Source organism: Palaemon carinicauda, chromosome 1 (genome assembly GCF_036898095.1).
Source record: "Palaemon carinicauda isolate YSFRI2023 chromosome 1, ASM3689809v2, whole genome shotgun sequence".
Lineage (NCBI taxonomy): Eukaryota > Metazoa > Arthropoda > Malacostraca > Decapoda > Palaemonidae > Palaemon > Palaemon carinicauda.
In genome coordinates, this window is record NC_090725.1 from 255,871,884 (window position 1) to 255,891,992 (window position 20,109).

General features: G+C 33.9%; 1 protein-coding gene across 4 annotated transcripts in view; it reads left to right on the forward strand.

The window, feature by feature from the left end:
• The window catches only part of LOC137655277 (CD109 antigen-like), a 1,052,697-nt gene that overhangs the window by 963,793 nt on the left and 68,795 nt on the right, over window positions 1-20,109 (forward strand). For all 4 annotated transcript variants that reach the window (XM_068389166.1, XM_068389176.1, XM_068389172.1 and 1 more), the window contains 3 exons: window positions 9,578-9,766; window positions 11,345-11,551; window positions 14,005-14,180. In XM_068389166.1, the coding sequence (XP_068245267.1) occupies window positions 9,578-9,766; window positions 11,345-11,551; window positions 14,005-14,180 (572 nt within the window). The remainder of the gene's footprint in view (window positions 1-9,577; window positions 9,767-11,344; window positions 11,552-14,004; window positions 14,181-20,109) is intronic.

The following is a 20,109-nucleotide window of genomic DNA, read 5'->3' on the forward strand; positions in this document are numbered from 1 at the left end:
AGCTCTTTGGGACTAATCAGAGCTGTGCCAACTATCGAAACTAAATTAGAAAAATAGTGTTACGTATCCAACTTCAATCCACGCCAGGTTTCTCAATTGTAAGTAGGTCTTGAAGTTCAGTCTTTGCCTCTTTGATTCCTTGATTGAAATTCTTTGCAGCATTAACTCTTCAGCAAAAGTCGTTCCTATTGACTTATAGGAAGCGGATTTGACAGTATTAGCATTATAGGTTCCTTGTTTCTGCATTTTAATGGATTTCTTATTAATCATTGTTTTAGAGGCATCTGTGGTGTAATTGTGTAAAAACAAATAGGAGGAGTAAACAAATATATGTTAATTTCTTTCGTGATATTTAGGGAACAGTTTTATAAAATTGCGAAAGTTATGAAGGTAATTTGCATATTTTCTTTAAATTGGATCTCTTAGGTTTTGTTCGAAAGTTCCAATTGAAGTTGGGGACTTTTGCGTATTTGATTAAAAATTCAATATACAATTTTAAAGAAGTTTGGGGTGGTGTTCTTCTATCTACATATGGAAGATCGAAGATGCCTAATTAGAGCAAATTTGATTATGTCATGAGCCCTTATTTCACATAAGGTAGAACATTCTAACAGCAACAGTTGTTTGAAGATAAAGCTAATTATAAATTCAAATTAGTCGTATGATGGTATACTGGTGATAAAACCTGATGTTTATATTCTTTATATATACAGTATTATATATATATATATATATATATATATATATATATATATATATATATATATATATATATATATACATCCCTCCCTGAATGGGGTACCTTAACGGGGTGAAAGAGTTTGTGTATTGGCTTGATCAGTCACCCATACTAGGTTGGTTTGCTGTGAGTGAGCAGACAAAAGTCTCCCACCGTCACCAATCCGTAGTTGGCCAAACCCCAGACATGAATAAGGACATGTCTGAGGCCTTTATTCTGCAGATGACTAGAAACGGCTCCATTTGTTGTATGATGTTGTTTGTATATATATATATATATATATATATATATATATATATATATATATATATATATATATATATAATCATCATCATCATATCCTCCCATGCTTCGATTAGATTTTGCCAGTTGTCTCTATCTTGAGCTTTTAATTCAGTACTTCTCCGTTCCTCATCTCCAACTTGACGCTTTATAGTCCTCAGCTATGTAGGCCTTGGTCTTCCAAATCTTCTAGTACTTTGTGGGGTAGCCCAGTTAAATGTTTGGTGAACTAATCTCTCTTGGGGAGTAAGAAGAGCATGCCCAAACCATCTCCATTTTCCCCTCACCATGATCTCGGCACCTACGGCACTCTCGAGTAATCTCTCATAGTTTCATTTCTAACCATGTCCTGCCATTTAACTCCCAATATTCTTCTGATGGTTTTGTTCTCAAATTTACAAAATCTGTTGGATATTTTTTCATGCCCATACAGTAACAACAATATCACTAAACTGAAATATAACCGGATTTTTATATGTAATTTCTGGCGACTTGATTTCCAAATTTTACTTAACCTGAATTTCTTTTTTTTCAATTTTTCATTAAACTCCAATTCTAAAGACCCTGTATTAGAGATCATAGTTCCTAAGTATTTAAATGATTTTAATTCATCAATCTTTTCTCCTTCCAATGATATTTCATCTTCCATTGCATATTTCGTTCTCTTTGTCTTTCCTCTGTTTATCTTGAGCCCAACATGTGATATTTCCTTCTTTCTGGTAAGCATGCGTGCAAATCCTGTGATGTTCTGCTAATAATCAGCATACTTTAGATTAGCTAATTTCTCATTACCAATCCAGTCCAATCCTTCTCCACCATCTCCAACTGCTCCACGCATTACAAAATCCATGAGGAGATAGACAATATAGGTGACAACACATTCCCTTAGAGTACTCCACTGTTCATTGGAAATTAATTTGAAATGACTCCACTAACATTAACTTTGCACTTGCTTTGCTCATGAACAGACTTAATCAAATTTACATACTTGAACTACATAATAACGTAGGACTCTCCAAAAAATTGGCCGATGCACACTATCAAAGGTTTTTTCTTAGACCACAAACGCCATTAAAAGTGGATTTCTATATTCTATGCATTGCTGTACATGTCTCAAATGAAAATTTTGTCAGTACAACTTCTACCATTTCTAAATCATGCTTGTTCTTCTCTCAGTTTTTCATCGATATTTCTCTCTAGTTTCTTTAGAATAAGCGTATTATATATTTTCATGACAACTGACGTAAATGTGATGCTGCTGTGATTATTGCAATCAGTCTTTTGCCATTTTTACAAACACTTTTGGCTCCCATTTATCACGTTTTGTGTTTGCACGCCACATTCTACAAAATAATCTTGTAAGTATTCTGGGAGTCACTTCATTTTCGATCAGTATCATATCTTCAAATATCCCATCGTATACAGAAGCTTTCCATATATATATATATATATATATATATATATATATATATATATATATATATATATATATATATACTATATATATATACTATATATATATATATATATATATATATATACTATATATATATATATATATATGATAAATTTTGCACATTTAAACGTTTTTTTCATATTTCAAATAAGCCTTATATTTTGATACATTAATATCTGGATTCTCTTACCGACGTCGGGATCAGAGTGTCGAGGCGAAATAACTCAAAGAGAATAGCATCTTACCGGCCGGGAATCGAACCCTGTTCAAGGATGCTTGTATGACAGTGACCTACCATTTAGCTACATGATACGGCCACCGTCATACAAGCGTCCTGGACCAGGGTTCGATTCCTGGCCGGTCAGATGCTATTGTCTTTGAGTGATTTCGCCTCGAGACTCTGATCCCGAGGTCGGTAAGAGAACCCAGATATTAATGCATTAGAATATATGGCTTATCTTAAATATATATATATATATATATATATATATATATATATATATATATATATATACGCATACATGATTCAAGACTTGAGATGATTGTCTCCAGTGGAGTACTATTGCCTTCACGTAAACATTTGCATAACACAATACTTTGAGTCTTATCACTAGATTCTTAGAGTAGAACTTCATTTGCATATTGCCTTGAAATTCTGACTACTGCAACTTGATAATTTTAGGTTGTAGTGTCCTTGTTGTAATGGTCATGAACATGGCATTCTTGAACCTATTAATATTCCGTTAGTGTTTCAAGAGACGACGTTGGCTCCTTTCTTTTTTTGCTGTGACTCTTCCCCCAACACGAGTTTTGGTTCCAGAATTGCTAATGTTTACGTTCTTGCTTGCATTCAGTTTCCTAACTCTTCGCCTGACAAGAATTTTGATCAGAAGCAGTATTTTCTCTTTCGGGGAACCAAAGTACTAAGGAAGTTTTGCATGACGACAGCACATAGTATACAGAGTGGTTAAAAAAGATCATATAAAAAATGTTAATCGATTAATGGAAACAATCTTCTTTCGAGAGGGAAGCGGATTGGATGTGTATCTACCTTTTCCATTAGCTAACTTAATTGCAATACCTGTGTTCATTGTTTGCTCTGAGCTATCGCTGCTGTGTGTGACAGTTTCAGAGGTATCAACAGAAAGATAGCTTTCAGAGTTTAGCCTATTTTCTCTCTTTATGATTTGGCTCTATAGGATGATTATTGAAGGCTTGTTAGTTTCCCGCGAGTATAACTAGTGTTTATATTTCATAATGATGTTTGTCATGTCAAGGGACATTATACTTCAAAAAATCTGGTTTCAATAATGAAATGTTTGTCGTCGGTGTTTTCCTCGGATTAAGTCAAGGGGTATTTTAGGATAGAGAGAAAGTGCCAGTGTGTTTGTCTTTTATTATACAGTTTTTACGCCATAAGCTCACTAATGGTTTAATGATTTGTGCTAGATTTGTGTGGGAATAATGGAGAATCCTTCCAGCGCCCAAAGGGATTGGCGTGCATTAACTTTGTCGAGACAGTAAAAAAAAAAAAAAACGGTGAACTGATCAATGATATGATAGGTTTGACTTCTGCTGTTAAGAATTCATTAAATAATCCCTCTCTCTCTCTCTCTCTCTCTCTCTCTCTCTCTCTCTCTCTCTCTCTCTCTCTCTCTCTCTCTCTCTCTCTCTGGCAAAATTTGTCAAGTGATTACATTTTCTTCTTTAATAGAATCTCTTAATGACATCTGAAAAAAAGTGTGAGCCGAGTAAGAGAGAGAGTGGCAGATGAAATACATTATGCTTCGGGAAAAACCTGAATATGTCTTTCTGTGTTAATTTTTCTTCTTTTTAATGACGTAGGTTAATTTCATCAACATTATTTATTGGAAGTTGAGAGATATGAGCCGCAGTTTTACTTTCATTTTAATGAGAGCGATGATTTTTTATTGAAGTATTCTTTTTTTTAGTCTCATCCAAAGTCTTATTATTATAAAGTTGCTATCTCATGCACTTTCCCTTCTTTTGTGAGTCTCAGTCATGAAAGTCTGAATTTTGCTCACACTTTGTTTAGAGAATAATGTGTTGACATCCGGGATACGAGGAAGAGCGCATGAGGAATGCAAATCCTTCACTTGACATGTGAAGACAGATGGGGTTCGCGGCTCTCTCTCTCTCTCTCTCTCTCTCTCTCTCTCTCTCTCTCTCTCTCTCTCGTTTCCCCTCTGACCTCTTTAGTATGTATGTATGTGTGTGGAAGTCAGACTCTGCAAGGAAAAAGAAAGGTTTCGCTTTCGTTCTTTTTATTAGATCATGAGGTAAAGTTGCAAGATGAATGACGTGAATCAAGTTATGAATTGCTGGATGTTGTCATCGCTGATATGCTGTGCGTTTTTCGACTCATTTCGCTGTTTTTTTTTTATTTCTCAAAACTCTTCTATAGCCGCATTTAATGTTTCTTGCACAAAAGTTCCGATAATTTCTTATATGGATAAAGTTATCCATACAGATTTCAACAATTTTGTCTGTATTTTAGTGTTGGTTTTTGATATTTCTGTTGTCAAGAAATTCCAGATTTGAATGTGTGAATAAAATCCATCTAGTGAATGGGGATGTTAAGAAAATTTACTTTTGTTTCATATGCATTTTGTATAGTCCTGTTCTGTCTGTATTCTGGAAACATGTCGAAATCAATTATTTCTGTCGGTGGTTATTTTCGTGCTTTATAGAACTGTCAAAAAAATTCCCAAATAAATTCTCAATTGTGTTTATGCATCCTTAACAGTCTAGTGAAAGATTTCCAGTTCTCGGTCATTTTATGTTCATCTAAATCATCAATCACGTTTACCAACTACACAAGCTGATCATCAGTTAATTGACCGAGTCCAGAACTTTTACCTGAAAATAACTATTAGTAATTGGAAGACCGGAGATAAGCTGGTCGAATTACAAATAAGAACTGAAGGAAATTAACGATATGAAATGATTTGTTAGTGACAGAGTAAACGTCCTAGACTCGCGAGTTAGAGTCCCTCTTACATCTCGATTATTTTCACTGGTTTCTGCAACCTCACCGTCCTAGAGGGATGGGTGGGCCAACCTAGTTCCTAGTAAGTCATTAGCAGCCATTGCCTGGCTCTTTCTGGTCCTAGCTTTGGCGTAGAGGACCTATGACATTCCTTATTCTTTTCCGCTGATGGCTGACCTTTGAATCCTTCAAAGGTCGGAGAAATGAGGGAATAAGAATAAATCGGAGTAGTGTTCCGCCAGATACGAGTAAACAAGTTTGAAAACGGAGAAAAATAAGAGCAGTTTGGAAGCACCCAGCTGTGCTTCAAGGGCAATAACATTGTTATAGAAGGCGTGAATCCAAAATAGAAATAAAATGGGATTGGTCGATAAGGTCATAATACTAATCTCTCTCTCTCTCTCTCTCTCTCTCTCTCTCTCTCTCTCTCTCTCTCTCAGTATTTATGGACGAAGATTTCCAAATTCTTTGTCTAATAAGGTTTACATACAACTAGCTACATGATCATTAGCTATTTCCATCTTATTTGACCCGATGTATTTAGATCACAGTATATTTACCGAAGGAACGTCGCATACATTTTCAATCCCTGTATTGTTTTCTGGTTTCTTCGTAAGTTTGTTTATCGGGTATTTCTTTGAAAGATTCTTAGTTTCTGTTATATGGAATTTTTTTTTTTTTTTTTTTTTCTCATCACCATCCTCTTCTACGCCTATTGTCGCAAATGGCCTCGGTTAGATTTCGCCAGCCGTCTCTATCGTGAGCTTTTAGTTCAATACCCCTCCATACATCATCTCCTACTTCACGCTTCATAGTCCTCAGCCATGTAGGCCTGAGTCTTCCAACTCTTCTAGTGCCTGTTGGAGCCCAGTTAAACGTTTGGTTAACTAATCTCTCTTGGGGAGTGCGAAGAGCTTGCCCAAATCATCTCCATTAGGTAAATTAACTTTATTTATTTAACGTGATTGCTGAATGTCTTTCAAATATTTGATTCGTGCGATGAATGTCAGTAACTTCTTGTTGCGTATGAATTTAGATGTTCAGATGATTTCGGTAACAAACGCTTTCCTGATTAATTACTAGTACTTAATATAATGTGATCTATGTGGTTATAAAAATTGTTGATAATGATATAGAAATTTTTTATTACATTTGTCACACAATTTTCTAAGTTCGATACCGGATGTTCGGCTTTCATTTCCAAAGTTTTTCCATGATTATATTCTCAAACAATTATTCGATATATTTTTCATTTAAGATATTTATTTAGTCAATCTCATCTTAAACTTTGCAAAACATGGAGACAATTATTCGGATGCTAGTTGATTTATGGGATTCGCTTATGCCTATAAAAGGATAGAACTTGTTATTTATAATTTACAGTTTAACAATCTAAAATGCTTTGCATGATTATATATATGTGTATATATAAATACATACAGTATGTGTGTATTGTAACAGATTTGCCATTATTTTCCGGTCACAAAACCGTATAAAACATTTCCAATAGCCGTCCATTTCCTTGACTATACCAATCTAACAATAATAGAAAAGAGAGAGAGAGAGAGAGAGAGAGAGAGAGAGAGAGAGAGAGAGAGAGAGAGCTCTTCTCTCCATGGAACGCTGTGCAAATTGCGAAAACGACTCTGGGTATGTGAGTGACCCACTCGGCTTTCAAGTTTGAGCTCCTCTAATAGCAAACCTGACGTGGAAACGTTTAGGCTGTTCCTTTAGAGATCGTTTTTAGATAAGAGCACCAGCGTCATGGCAGAGGAGCCCCGACAGTTGGCTGCCTCTTGATTATTGCCGATCATCAAAGGAATTAAGATCTGATATACCCTTTCATATTCGTGTCACGAGTATCTAATCAGCTCGATAAGTCTTCGCAAATGAGATCAACTCTCTCTCTCTCTCTCTCTCTCTCTCTCTCTCTCTCTCTCTCTCTGTCTCATGAAAGAAGAAGCCTCCCGTTAAATTACTTCATCACTCTGGCAATGACTCGCTTCTTATACTGGCTTCGAAGTTTAATGAAAATTTTTGCAATTTGCTGTTAAACGGTCAGTTTTGAGAGACAAGAAGTAATTCTTTTGTTATGGGATGAAGTCTGTAGCGTCCATTAACTACACAACTGAAAACGAAGCCTTAATCAATTATTTATTGACTCGACTGTGGTAGTTTGTAGGGAGGGCACGGAAGGATATGGGTCGAGCAATATCTTTCAACACATTAGCTGATAATAGTAGTGTGTTAACAAAGTAAGTTTCTCCGACATTGCTTACTTATGCAGGTATGACGGAAACTGAAATTCTGTATAATTTTATGTAGTTTCTAGAATGTTTGTATATATATTTTAGAATGATATGCATATGCTCATGGCACGTGCGCGCGTGCACACACACATGCACATATTATATATATATATATATATATATATATATATTTATATATATATATGTATATATATATATATATATATATACAGCATATGAAACTTTTATAGTGCTAAGAAAAATAAGGAGTAGAGGCGACAAACAGAGAGAGGCATGCAGAAAATAGACTTCGAATTGGACAGAGGTTTTAGTACGCGACCCCAAACACTTGTTATTTTTTTTTTTCCAAAGTGCAAATCTCCTTTTTCATTTTTACATGACCAGCTCAAGTCAATCATCGAGTCTAAGAGTAAGGAGGACTCGACCTGGAAAATGTAAAACTTAGTCGTACCCATTATTTTTTCTTTAAGCCTATGTACTTCAGAGTATTACTTCATGAATGGAGAATGTTTGTGTTGAGCGCTCAATAAATATTTGTTCGTATTATATCTAGATAGAGCTTTTGATTTTTCTTGGAAATGATATGCGTTTCTGGATGAGGCTTGACATTTTTTTCTTGAGTGAAGAACGCGGTTTATATGTATGATTGAAAAGAACAGGAGAAAGAAAGTCAACGTGCGAATTATTTGATACGTAAAATATCCTTCATTGAAGGGTTTAGTACGAAAGGATAACGAGGTGATTTCCAGGATCAGCTTCATATGCATTATATTTATGAATTTTGTCTATATAGATTGGAGCTGGGCCTGTTAGGCAATTCAGTACCCAAGTGTGTATCTAGTGTAAAATCATAGAGTTAAACTAGGAAATAGAAGTTAGAAGAGTTTGGACAGATAGATGGAAGAAAGGAATCAAGAAGGGTAGTAGCGTAGAATTATATAAAGCAAATCCAGCTAGGGGCTGAGGAACGTTGCAAAGACCTATAAGTAATGATCATAGTAATTACAAACATGAATGCACAATTTTATGGTACTGCTGAGTGAAATTGTAATTTATTAACCAAATTCTCTATTTATTTCCAGTTCAGACTGCATACATTACGAGAGTTATCAAGCTTGAGAACGTCTGCCAATTATTAGCCATATGTTATATAAACTGTACCATCCATACATAAAAAATGTATATATTATAAATCCAAGGATGCACACGTAAATTTTCAACAACAAATTATATATATTGAAGTTTCCAAAACACTTTCAAGGCGCAGCTGAATATGTTTTATTATAAGATTACAAATATGGTGAATAATTGGGAAAATTATCTTTTTAAAATTTAACATCTCAAGATTGATATTATATCATAATATTTTTTTTTGAAGTCCTTCTCATTATCAGTGAAATAATTAGCTAATTATTTCTATGTAACGCCTATATGCTTTTTATAAAGGCAATTTTGTTTCAAATTAGCGGTGAAGTCAGATTTATATATTCTGATAGAAACGCTGATTAGGAAAATGATTATGTGGAAATTTCCAATTGTTATTACTGATAAATTTCTGTTAACTCTTATTACTAGATAACTATAATCCCACTTACCATGATTACAATTTTGTAGTGAAGCATTTATACAATTTACTCCATACTTTTTTTATATGTTAATGGTATACCCCATAAGTTTTCCATTACTGGCTCATTTCCTTCATGGAACCCAATTTCGATTTTTTATGTGTAGCAATTCCATAGAATTTATTATGTATTGTTGTAAGTTTCTTTGTGATTTTTAGGTAGAACATTCAAAATTTTTTTTCTATTCTTCAACAGCCTTCAAGCGGCCACATACAACGCCGAATGGTAAGCGGAGAACATGAGCACGAGGTCTTGGTCGAGGCAGGTGAGACTCATACCCTTTACCTGCCCATCGTACCCATCGAGTTGGGCACCATCACGGTCATCGTTCAGGCATCTCTTCCTGACAAGAAACTCCAGGAACAAGTCAAGATATTCATTGAGGTACAAACATTCTCTCTCTCTCTCTCCTCTCTCTCTCTCTCTCTCTCTCTCTCTCTCTCTCTCTCTCTCTCTCTCTCTCTCTCTCTCTCTCTCTCTCTCATATGTAAAAACTGTGCCATATCTAGCTTCCAAAATCCTTATACCGTGTGGATTTTAATATGAAAACAAACTCATATCTTTCATCAGTTCACTCGTGCAATAAGCACCCTCTGTTTAAATGAACCAAAGGCCAGTGCAACAGTTGAATAGGGCTTATTGCTCCTTTTTTTATGCATGCACACGCTTCCGTAATCGTGACGAAGTCATTTGCATGCAAGCCTTTGCTCGTATCGAGTCCAAATGCAAGCTCAAAGTCCCTATCTCCTACGAAATGTATTCTGCACGATACGACTATGAAGTTCATTTTGCCTCTGCGTTTGTTTCATTCTTACCTACTTAGCGGTCTCTTGCTTCTCTGGTTCTCTGAACTTGGAGCCGGGTGCACTGGGCTAAGACCAGAATCCGGGTTTCACTTTTCTCACATATTGCTGATGAGAAGTTTAATGCCTCTTTTCTAAGTAATTGTAATTCAATGAATCTTACATTGATTATTCGTTATTTCTCATTCCTCACTGGGTTATTTTCCGTTAGACCCCTTGAGCTTATAGGATCCTGGTTTTTCAAGTACAGTTGTAGCTTGGTCAGTACTACTAGTAATAAGAACATCGGTTAAAAGAAAATGAGCAGGAGGTGTTCTCTCTCTCTCTCTCTCTCTCTCTCTCTCTCTCTCTCTCTCTCTCTCTCTCTCTCTCTCTCTCTCTCTCTCTCTCTCTCTCGTTCAGGTAGATATACAGTGGGTTTTCCTGAAAAGCCACAGTTTATGCCATTCAGTTTGATAAATGAGAATAAGCTTAACAGCAAATGTTTACTCTTGCGTATTTACATGAGGAATTTTTAATATCTGCCTCGTGATTTCAGAATATCGTTTAATTTTTGACTCGAACGACGTTGACCTAGTTCTCATTGCAGCAAAACTAATTTTTCGGTGATTAAACCGGTGGCTCAGAGTTAGTTTCCTTCAGTCCTTGTGTATAAGTCAAGGGATATATGCTTTCATGAATCTGACGAGAGTTCTTGAAGCATAAATTCTCTTGTATTTTGCTATAGATTCTTATTTTTAATGTTAGGTTTTATATAATAAGGTTATAATGATTTTTTATGCTTTTTAGGTTCTTATATTCTCAATAACATTACTTTTGAAAAAGATTGTTGATGTGAGAATGGAAAGGACAGGTAATTTTCATTAAAGTAGATTTAGTATTTTTATTCGAAAAATTTGTTTTCGAAAGAATTCATAATATTTAGCAACACTGCGTGTCTAGAATTTTAAACCTGGTAAAGAATGTCCCCGACAAGTAATACATCATTACAATAATTCATGCTTTTCTTCTAAACGTAAACAACTATTTTATTTTACGAAAAGAAAAAAAAAAAGATTTCGTTTGGTTAAATTTAACTTAGTTGAAAAGAATTTAGTGAATTTAGATTTACTTAAAAAAAAAAGGAGACTAATAATTCTACCTTTGCCTCCTTCCACAGCCCATGGGAGCCCTGCAGCAGTTCCACACTTCCCTGATGCTGGATTTGAGTAACCGAGCTTACTTCTTCACCTTCTTGGACGTGAACGTGTCCGAAGGCGCTGTGGAGAAGTCACACACCGCCCACGTCTCGGTTTTCGGGGGATCTGTCTCGGCAGCTTTTCCTGACACTCCTGTCACCCCGGAGGAAGTGCTGGGACTACCAACGGTGAGCTTTTTCCTTCTTTTAACTCTGGTTGATTTTTTTACGATTCTTTTGTTTTACTCAAATATTCATCTTATTGCTCTGTTTAGGATACGTAGGGAATAAAATTAAGCGAGTTTTGACAAAGTTTTATGGGACCTACAAATCCTTTTCCTAAGAAACGTTAATAGTTATTGGCTATGGGGATTTTTTATATTTCTACCGAAGTTTGCTTTGGAGATTAACTTATTCTCTTTTTCTATTCACAAACCTCAGAATTTTTCTGATAGATATATATATATATATATATATATATATATATATATATATATATATATATATACAGTAGAGCATTTTTGTTAAGGCTAGATGTCTAAAAATAATGATCTTAATAACCTCAATTAAGGTATTTTCCCTTTGCTATTATATGTGCAGGTCGATGACATGAAGTCGATAAGCTTGAATTAAAGGACTGTCCTATTTAATACCTAATTAACTTGAACGTGTGTCAAATCAGGCAGTTGAATCGGTGAATCTTTATAAGTTGACACAAGTCTATCTTCATGGTTTATATATGACATCTATTTTCACGTTGCTACTGATCAAAAAATATTTTATATTGTTCATCATTTCTCATATAGTTTATTCATTTCCTTTCCTCATTGGGTTATTTTTCCCTGTTGGAGCCCTTGAGCTTATAGCATCCTGCTTTTCCAACTAGGATTGTGGCTTAACCAGTACTACTAGTAATAATAACATCAGTAAAAAGAAAATCAGCAAGAGACATTATCGTGTAATGCCTTGTCTCTTTTTCATAAAGATATTTTCATGTACATTATATATACATATATATATATATATATATACATATATATGTATATAATATATATATATATATATATATATATATATATATATATATATGTGTGTGTATATATATATATATATATATATATATATATATATATATAAAGGCATGAAAAATTTTCAGATTTATGCATGAAATCCATTTTTACGTTTGTTTTTCGTTACATTTTCATGAATTTTTGTATGGCTTAATTGATACTCTAAGGTATAAAAGAGTACTGTGTGAGCCATGTTATGTAAGGCCATTCACATCATTTCAAGGAGATTTTATCATTAAACACATCATGTTTCAAATGATTTTCTCATATTTCCATTTTATCAACTAATCGTTCATCGGAGTGCTTTTAAATTATACGAAGATTTAAAATTAAATGTTTAAAGCACCATTACTAGAGATGTTCAATTTATTTTGGGAATACGTATAACTATTTTCATCCAGATTGCCCAATTATTTTCTAGATGGAATATTATTAACGTATGAAAGTTTCATTCCTACTTCGATAATAATGATTCCTTGTTTGCATATATGAACTGTTTGTCAAATAGACGGTCAGACACTTGAATTATCGCAGCTCTACTTCTATCTAAACTTATTCTAGTTCTGCAAATGATTCCTCGTAGCAATTGGCCAAGGTATTACTTTTCAAATGTCACCATAAGTAATTGGGAATAGAATTCATTTCATAATGTTCGGAGATTATTATATTTCTCCCATTTTAACAACAAAGCCTGCAGAAACTAAATTACTTATTGCGTAAGAAAGACAAAGGAAATGCCTGGCGTCTCCAGTTAATTGCTTGTAATAATCAGACGTATTGCAGGTTCAGGAGATAACTGCCTTGATTGTTTTTTTTTTTTTTTTTTTCATTCATATCCCTCGTTTGTTATTACCATATGAAATAATTTCGCCGACCACAAGTGTATTATTACTTAGACTGATTTAAATTGTCTTTATTCAATCATAGCATTTTGTTGACTTATTTGATCATAATATAATTTTGTATCTTTATTTTCATTAATGTCATCATTTTTAATAATTTATTGAATTGGTGTGAGTTTTTGTAATTTATTGTCCGTGTCATTCATACTCATTCTATACACGTCATGTACTGGTTTATTCACTCATACTCTGTTTCAATAACAAGTTTGAAAAAAAAAATTGTGAAAAATTTCTGACCGTATGATATTAGTTTAGTGTGTAATATGTAATATGAACTTCCTTGCTTTGCATCACTATTCATATAATAGATTTATGAATCCATATTACTGCTTTAAATCTCGCTAGAGATCATTCAGCTTCTGTGCAGTATGTATTATACATTCATTCATTTTAACTCGAACACATTTACATTTATTTAATCTGAGCTACCCATGATTGATTAATGATCTCATTAATCATAAATGATTTCATATCATAATTCAGTTTCTGATAGACTTGATCTCATGGTATGTATCAAGCTGTTTTTGAGTCAATTATTAAAAACTTTCATTCAGACTTGATAGTTCTTTTTTATTAACAATGCACTGGTTGTAAATTTCTAAATATTTTCTGTTATTTCAATGCTGTTTCACAAATACAAATATCTAACCCTAATCTTATATTTCTTTAGGTCGGCTGTGAACCAGTCGTCTTCAGCTTCCTCATGACGGTGCTTCAGATGAAGCACTGGAAAGAAACAGCCCAGCAGCCGCCCTTGAGCGACCGCGATATTTTCCGCAAGATGGCATTGCTGTACCAAACCCTCTTGGCCTATCAGACCCGCGATGGAGGCTTCAGGTATTACAGGTGAGTGGTCATGATTGAGCATTTGTTGGGTAAGTTTCATTAAATCTAAATCATAGGTTTCTTTATTCTGTTGTTTTCTTACTATATATCTGTTCTGCCTACTGCTGTAATTACATTCTTGTAAATTTCTTCTGATTCTACCTATCGATGCTAAGTCGTCTACACATGGTAGTTCCCACATCTCCATTTCTCTACTTATATGTCGTTAATTTTCTTAACTGTGACATTATATATAAATTATATATATATATATATATATATATATATATATATATATATATGTATATATATATATATATATATATATATATATATATATATACTGTCTAGGCATATATATATATATATATATATATGTGTGTGTGTGTGTATGTATATATATATATATATGTATGTATATATATATTGTACATATATATATATATATATATATATATATATATATATATATATATGAGATATATATATATATATATATATATATATGAGAGAGAGGAAGAGAGAGAGAGAGAGAGAGATTGACAGTTAAGAAAATAAGCAACAAATAAATGCAGAGAGCTTTGGAGAATTCTCAGAAACGTAATCAAGATAGAAACAGGAGTGGAGAGTAGAGGAGAGCATTGAAACGAATCGAAAGATAACCGTAGGGATTCCCGAGTAAAGGTGTATAGGCGAATTCAATATGATGTATTGATTGTAATAGAGTCACAAGAAAATTTTATTAACTTGGAGGACACGCTGAAAGAAATGGCGTAGCAACAGCTTGGAGGAAGTGCAGAGATTGTTAGAATTGCATCCGCAGTGTAGAGATTTATGTAGGGGAGACATGGCAGTGATGAAAACATGATGGAAATATGAAAGTGTTTTGCCCTACAGATTACTAATATTATTGCAGGTATTCGGTAGTAAGAAGTTGAAATTCGTGTTTAATGTCTTCACCGACTGGAGAATATGTTTGAGGGGAAAATTTTTAATGGTTAGAACAATTAATCTGAAAATTAGTAGATATAAACAGGGTGATAATTTGTAGGAAGATGAAAAATATAATTTTAAAAGTTTATGGAATTCATACAAAAAGGCGCTCGAAACAGAGGACAGGGTAGTATAAGATCCAAAGAATGTTTAGACCTTGAGGGAGAGGATTCGTTTCAGGCATAACCCTTGGGGGAATAACCCCTAAATAAAGACTGAATTTAAAACAAAAATGTTCATGATGAATAATACTTTGTAATAGCCATAAGAACTTTTTATAATTTGTATATTTCTTCACATTTTTGGATGTGTTCACCAATGAAATTAATCATCTGAAGGGAAAATAAATGAAGAAGCTCTTCTCTCATTAGTGGGATTTGAACCCACAACTTGTAGAGGTAGAAAAACTCGCTTTTTAACAAAGGGTCACCCTTCTTGTTTGTATGAATTTACAATAGTCTTACACGTTCTGCTTTGTTTGACTTAGAAACTCCCCTAGAGGGATATTTTCTTTACATATCCTTCATTCGTGTTAAGGTGTATCGGTTTGAGAAAATCTAGAATATCGGAAGTCATTTAGAGCTATCAACATTACGTCTTTGGTGATTGTACCCAGATATATATATATATATATATATATATATATATATATATATATATATATATATATATATATAAATTTATATATGTATACAGTATATATATGTATGTGTGTGTTTTGGTGTGTAGGTTTATTTCTTTGAATTGTAATCATTCACTTTAATGGTTTTTATAACAAAGCCCATAATAGAAACAAAGGATATCAATCAAATTCCTATAATTTGACCAATACACTATGGTTCTTCTCTCGGTGGAAGATATGAGACGAAGCTCACAGAGGTAGTATATATACTGTATGTTTGGAAAAGTAAATTTTACGTTGATCTGAAAATGGTGTGGTTGGTTTTGGTAAAGATTATCCAGAATGAATTTCTTCCGGTCGCATTCTTGTTGTATTATCCTTATGATGATCAGGGTGCTATCCACTATGTCTGCTTTCCAGTATGGATCAGATAGATACATATTATTTGTTTGGATTATAATGGCAGATCCAAAGTATTTCTCCTTTACAGAGAGGCATTTTTAAAAAGCAGCGATGACTCGCTCCAGTTTATACGATTACTAGTCTCAAGGATAAACGAAAATCCCCCGAGTTCTCAAAGCTGTAAATGCCAAATCTTTAGCGCTCTGATGATATCTGAGTCAGAGAATTGTCAATGTGTCGCAATCTCTACATGGTACTTGGTAATCTCCGGATTTGACATGTTTTGTTGTGATATATATATATATATATATATATATATATATATATATATATATATATATATATATATATATATAACCTGTATATGCTTTGATATTTTAAGATACATTTTAACACTTTCTACATCCTGTAGTTTTATATTGATTTGATGGATTTTTCGATATCGTACGCTAGGTAGAGTAGCTTAGGGATAACTTCAAATTCTTTATTTAAGGTACATAGTCATATTGGAAAAGGAAGTTTACAATACCTTACTTGAGAGGTAGACAGGTTCCAAATCCAGAGCTTCTCAAATAAGCTGATATATACAGTACAGTAGTAGAAGAAAAGTTAAGGAAGGTGGTGTTGGATATACAAATGAGTGTCGAACTTAAAAGAACAGTTGGGTTAAGTAGGCTTGGAACAGATACTCAATCCTTTCGGAAAGGAATATAAGCAACTTGAATATTTACTGGATTACCATGGTAATTGAGGAAATGAACTTAGGTCTTCTATACATAGTAAAATTGTACCATGACGATTTCCATATAATCAATGCCTCAAAAAAAAAAAAAAATCACATTTTTTTTTTTTTTTTACTTTTGGTTTTGAATTCTATTCTAAGGACTAGATAATTTATATTATTGAGGAAAACATTAAGATATCCCCGACTATCATCCTGAAACGTGAACATGTCTCCAACGTAGCACTATCAAATCATGTTCATAAGTTTGATAGTTGTTAGCATTTCAGTCTGTTAGGACTTCACATGGAGATTGGGATAATGGGCTGCTTATACTACAATCTAATTTGCATGTAAAAAAAAAAATACCGTTGAACAAAACTACACAAGTAGTTTTTAATAGCAAGAGGGAATTGATCTTCGATAATGATTGATTTTTCACTTGGAGTGGCCAGGTAGTACATCAGATCCTTCTCAAGTTACGGCTCATTTTTCTTTTGATTACACATACACCGAATAATCTGGCCTACTCATGACATATTCTTCTTTTTCTTCATACACCTGACAACACTAAGCAAACCGAAAAAATATTTTTAACTCAAGTAGTTAACTAATGTAAAAGAAACTATAGATGTGGTAAGCAGCTCTTCTAGGACAAAACAAAATCAAATCAATACTGGCTAGTCTTTGGTAGTGCCATAGCTTCTGTACCGTTGTCTTCCACAATCTTGGGTTAGAGTTTTCTTCCTTGAGGGTACACTCTGGCACAGTATTCTGTGTTTTCTCTTCTTGGTTGTTTTAAACGGTCTGAAGGGCAGGCTTAAGAAAAGGGCCATGGATGCCTGGTGGTTTACCAAGAGATTTCCTATTTCCTATCACTTTTTTTTTATCTTCGATTATAGTATTCATTTTCAAAATCTTAGTTACTGCCCTTCCTTTAGTTGAAGTATCTATTCACGAAGGTACTAAACCTTGCATGAAATGTCAGCTCTGCCTTTTTGACTAATTTTATCCGACATTTTGTCTTTAGTCTTCGAGTTGCATTTTATTTTTATTTTCTCTGCATAATAATGCACATATTGGTTTTGTTATCTCCATTAATGAGTTTGTTTTTAAGTATGATGAGACTTTTTTTTTTTTTTTTTTTTTTTTTTTTTTTTTTTTAAATTTTGACTGGAGATATTTAACAAAATCCAGTGCCAGTGCATCTTAGACTTTGTCAGAGTCGTCTAATTAAATATATTGCCTTACTCGTGGACTGCACGGCAATATTAGAGACCTCACGGTTGCCTCCAGACGGTATAATATTCCACTATGCTCTGAAACCTTTGATTCTTTAATGCATCATTCATCTGAGCGGTTTATTTCAGGTTTTAAGAAACCAAAACTTTTGAAAAGTGATGCCATACCTTGGGCAACGGGTATGGCGTTTTATGAGGACTGAGTACCCTGCTTCTCACAAGTCTTGTTATGAATGTAGATGTCATGGGATTCAGGTTATAAAAGTTTGTAGCAGGCATAACAACATTTGTTTATCATGTATTGGAATCCAAACCTGAATGATTCTATCTTTTATCATACTCTCACCTCTATGTCTAAGATATAAGATGATAGAAAGGTTTCTTTTGTGTTTGTTGGTGATTTCATTGCTTACCAAAGAGAGTGGTTAAATTCTGTCGTATGAACAGATAGCCATGGTTTAAGAGCTTTGGACTTTGCTTCTTAAACAGGCCGTGACCAAATCATGAATGTGGCAACTTACAAATCTAGTAATTGCTTGGACTTTGTATTGACCGACTCCCTTGTTTCTATAACAAGCAAGGTTGGTCTTTGGTCCTTCAGTTTTGACTTTTGATCATTAGTAATCAAGCATAAGCAGCTTCTCTCTGATATGTCGTACTCTTTGAAGATATATATAAAATTCAAGCCGACTCGAATGGCATTTTAGGAGGTCTTTTGAATTGGAATTGATCATAATTGTGTTAAGTGGCTGAGCCTGTTGTTCTCTTGAATGAGAATATGGTCAGTATGTGTTAAAATATTGAGTGGACATACACTGGTTCAATGATGACTGTAGACACGTTATGTAGAAAGCCAGGAAGAATATAGTTTTTGGAAAGGTAACAGATCAAATTTAACATGGAATAACTATCTTCGTCTAAGAGCTGTTACTCAGAGAATTTATTCTTCAACTGAAAAGGAATATAATTTGACCTTAAAAAATCCTTTCTGGTACAACCCAGGCTCATAAATGGTGGGCTATCTTTAAATCGGCAGTCTTTGTTGTGTACTTAATACTTCTTAATTTATTTAAACCAGATGGCTCTGACACTCACTGTTCAAAAGGAAAAGGGAACCATTTTGGCTAATGTCTGTGACAGAAAGCAGAGTAATGAAAAACTAAATCTTCCTTATCCTTTTATTTTTCTTAAAGGTGAACTAACTAGTTTAGGTTTTTGGTCCCTTAAAATTAAAACACTATTATCAGACCTTGAAGCTTATGGAGGAGTGTATATTTTTCCCTTTTTTTATTAACACATCTGATTTGTTAGCTCCCAAGTTGTCTGTTATTTTTCAAAAGTTAGCAAGAAGAGTTTTTTTTAGCACTTGTTTGAGAATTTATAATGTTACTTTATTTGGTAAATGTATTTGCTGTAGCTCTAGCCCTGGTAATTACTGCTCAATTTTCATAACTCGCACGTCATCTAAAGTTTTTGACTGTTCTTTGTCAAAACGTTTATATAGGTGTGATGATGATCATGTGTTCCCCCAATTTCCAATATGGCCTTGAAACATGGTCTGTCCCTCTTACAATTTTCAATGTTGTACAGAAATCCCTTAATTTTGGTCAGGAAGTTTGTATGATTAGCCTTGCTCTTTGCACTGCCTTTGATCGTGTTAATCATGAGGCCCTTGTTTTCAAACTTAGCGGATAGGAGTAGGTGGGTCTTTTCTTAACATCATTATTGAATTATTAAGTAGTAGATTGCAAAGAGGAGTTGTTGCTGGCCACCCTAGTGTGTATAGAAATATAATATTAAGTGCTCATCAGCTTTAGAGCTCCCGTCCCATTACTTTTCATACTATATACGCATGATATGTGGCTTGGGCTAAAAAACAAGCTCATTGCTTATGCAGATGAGCTACTCATTTTGCATCAACTCCAACTCTTGAATGTAGACATTTGGTTGCTGAATCTCATATTAGAGGTC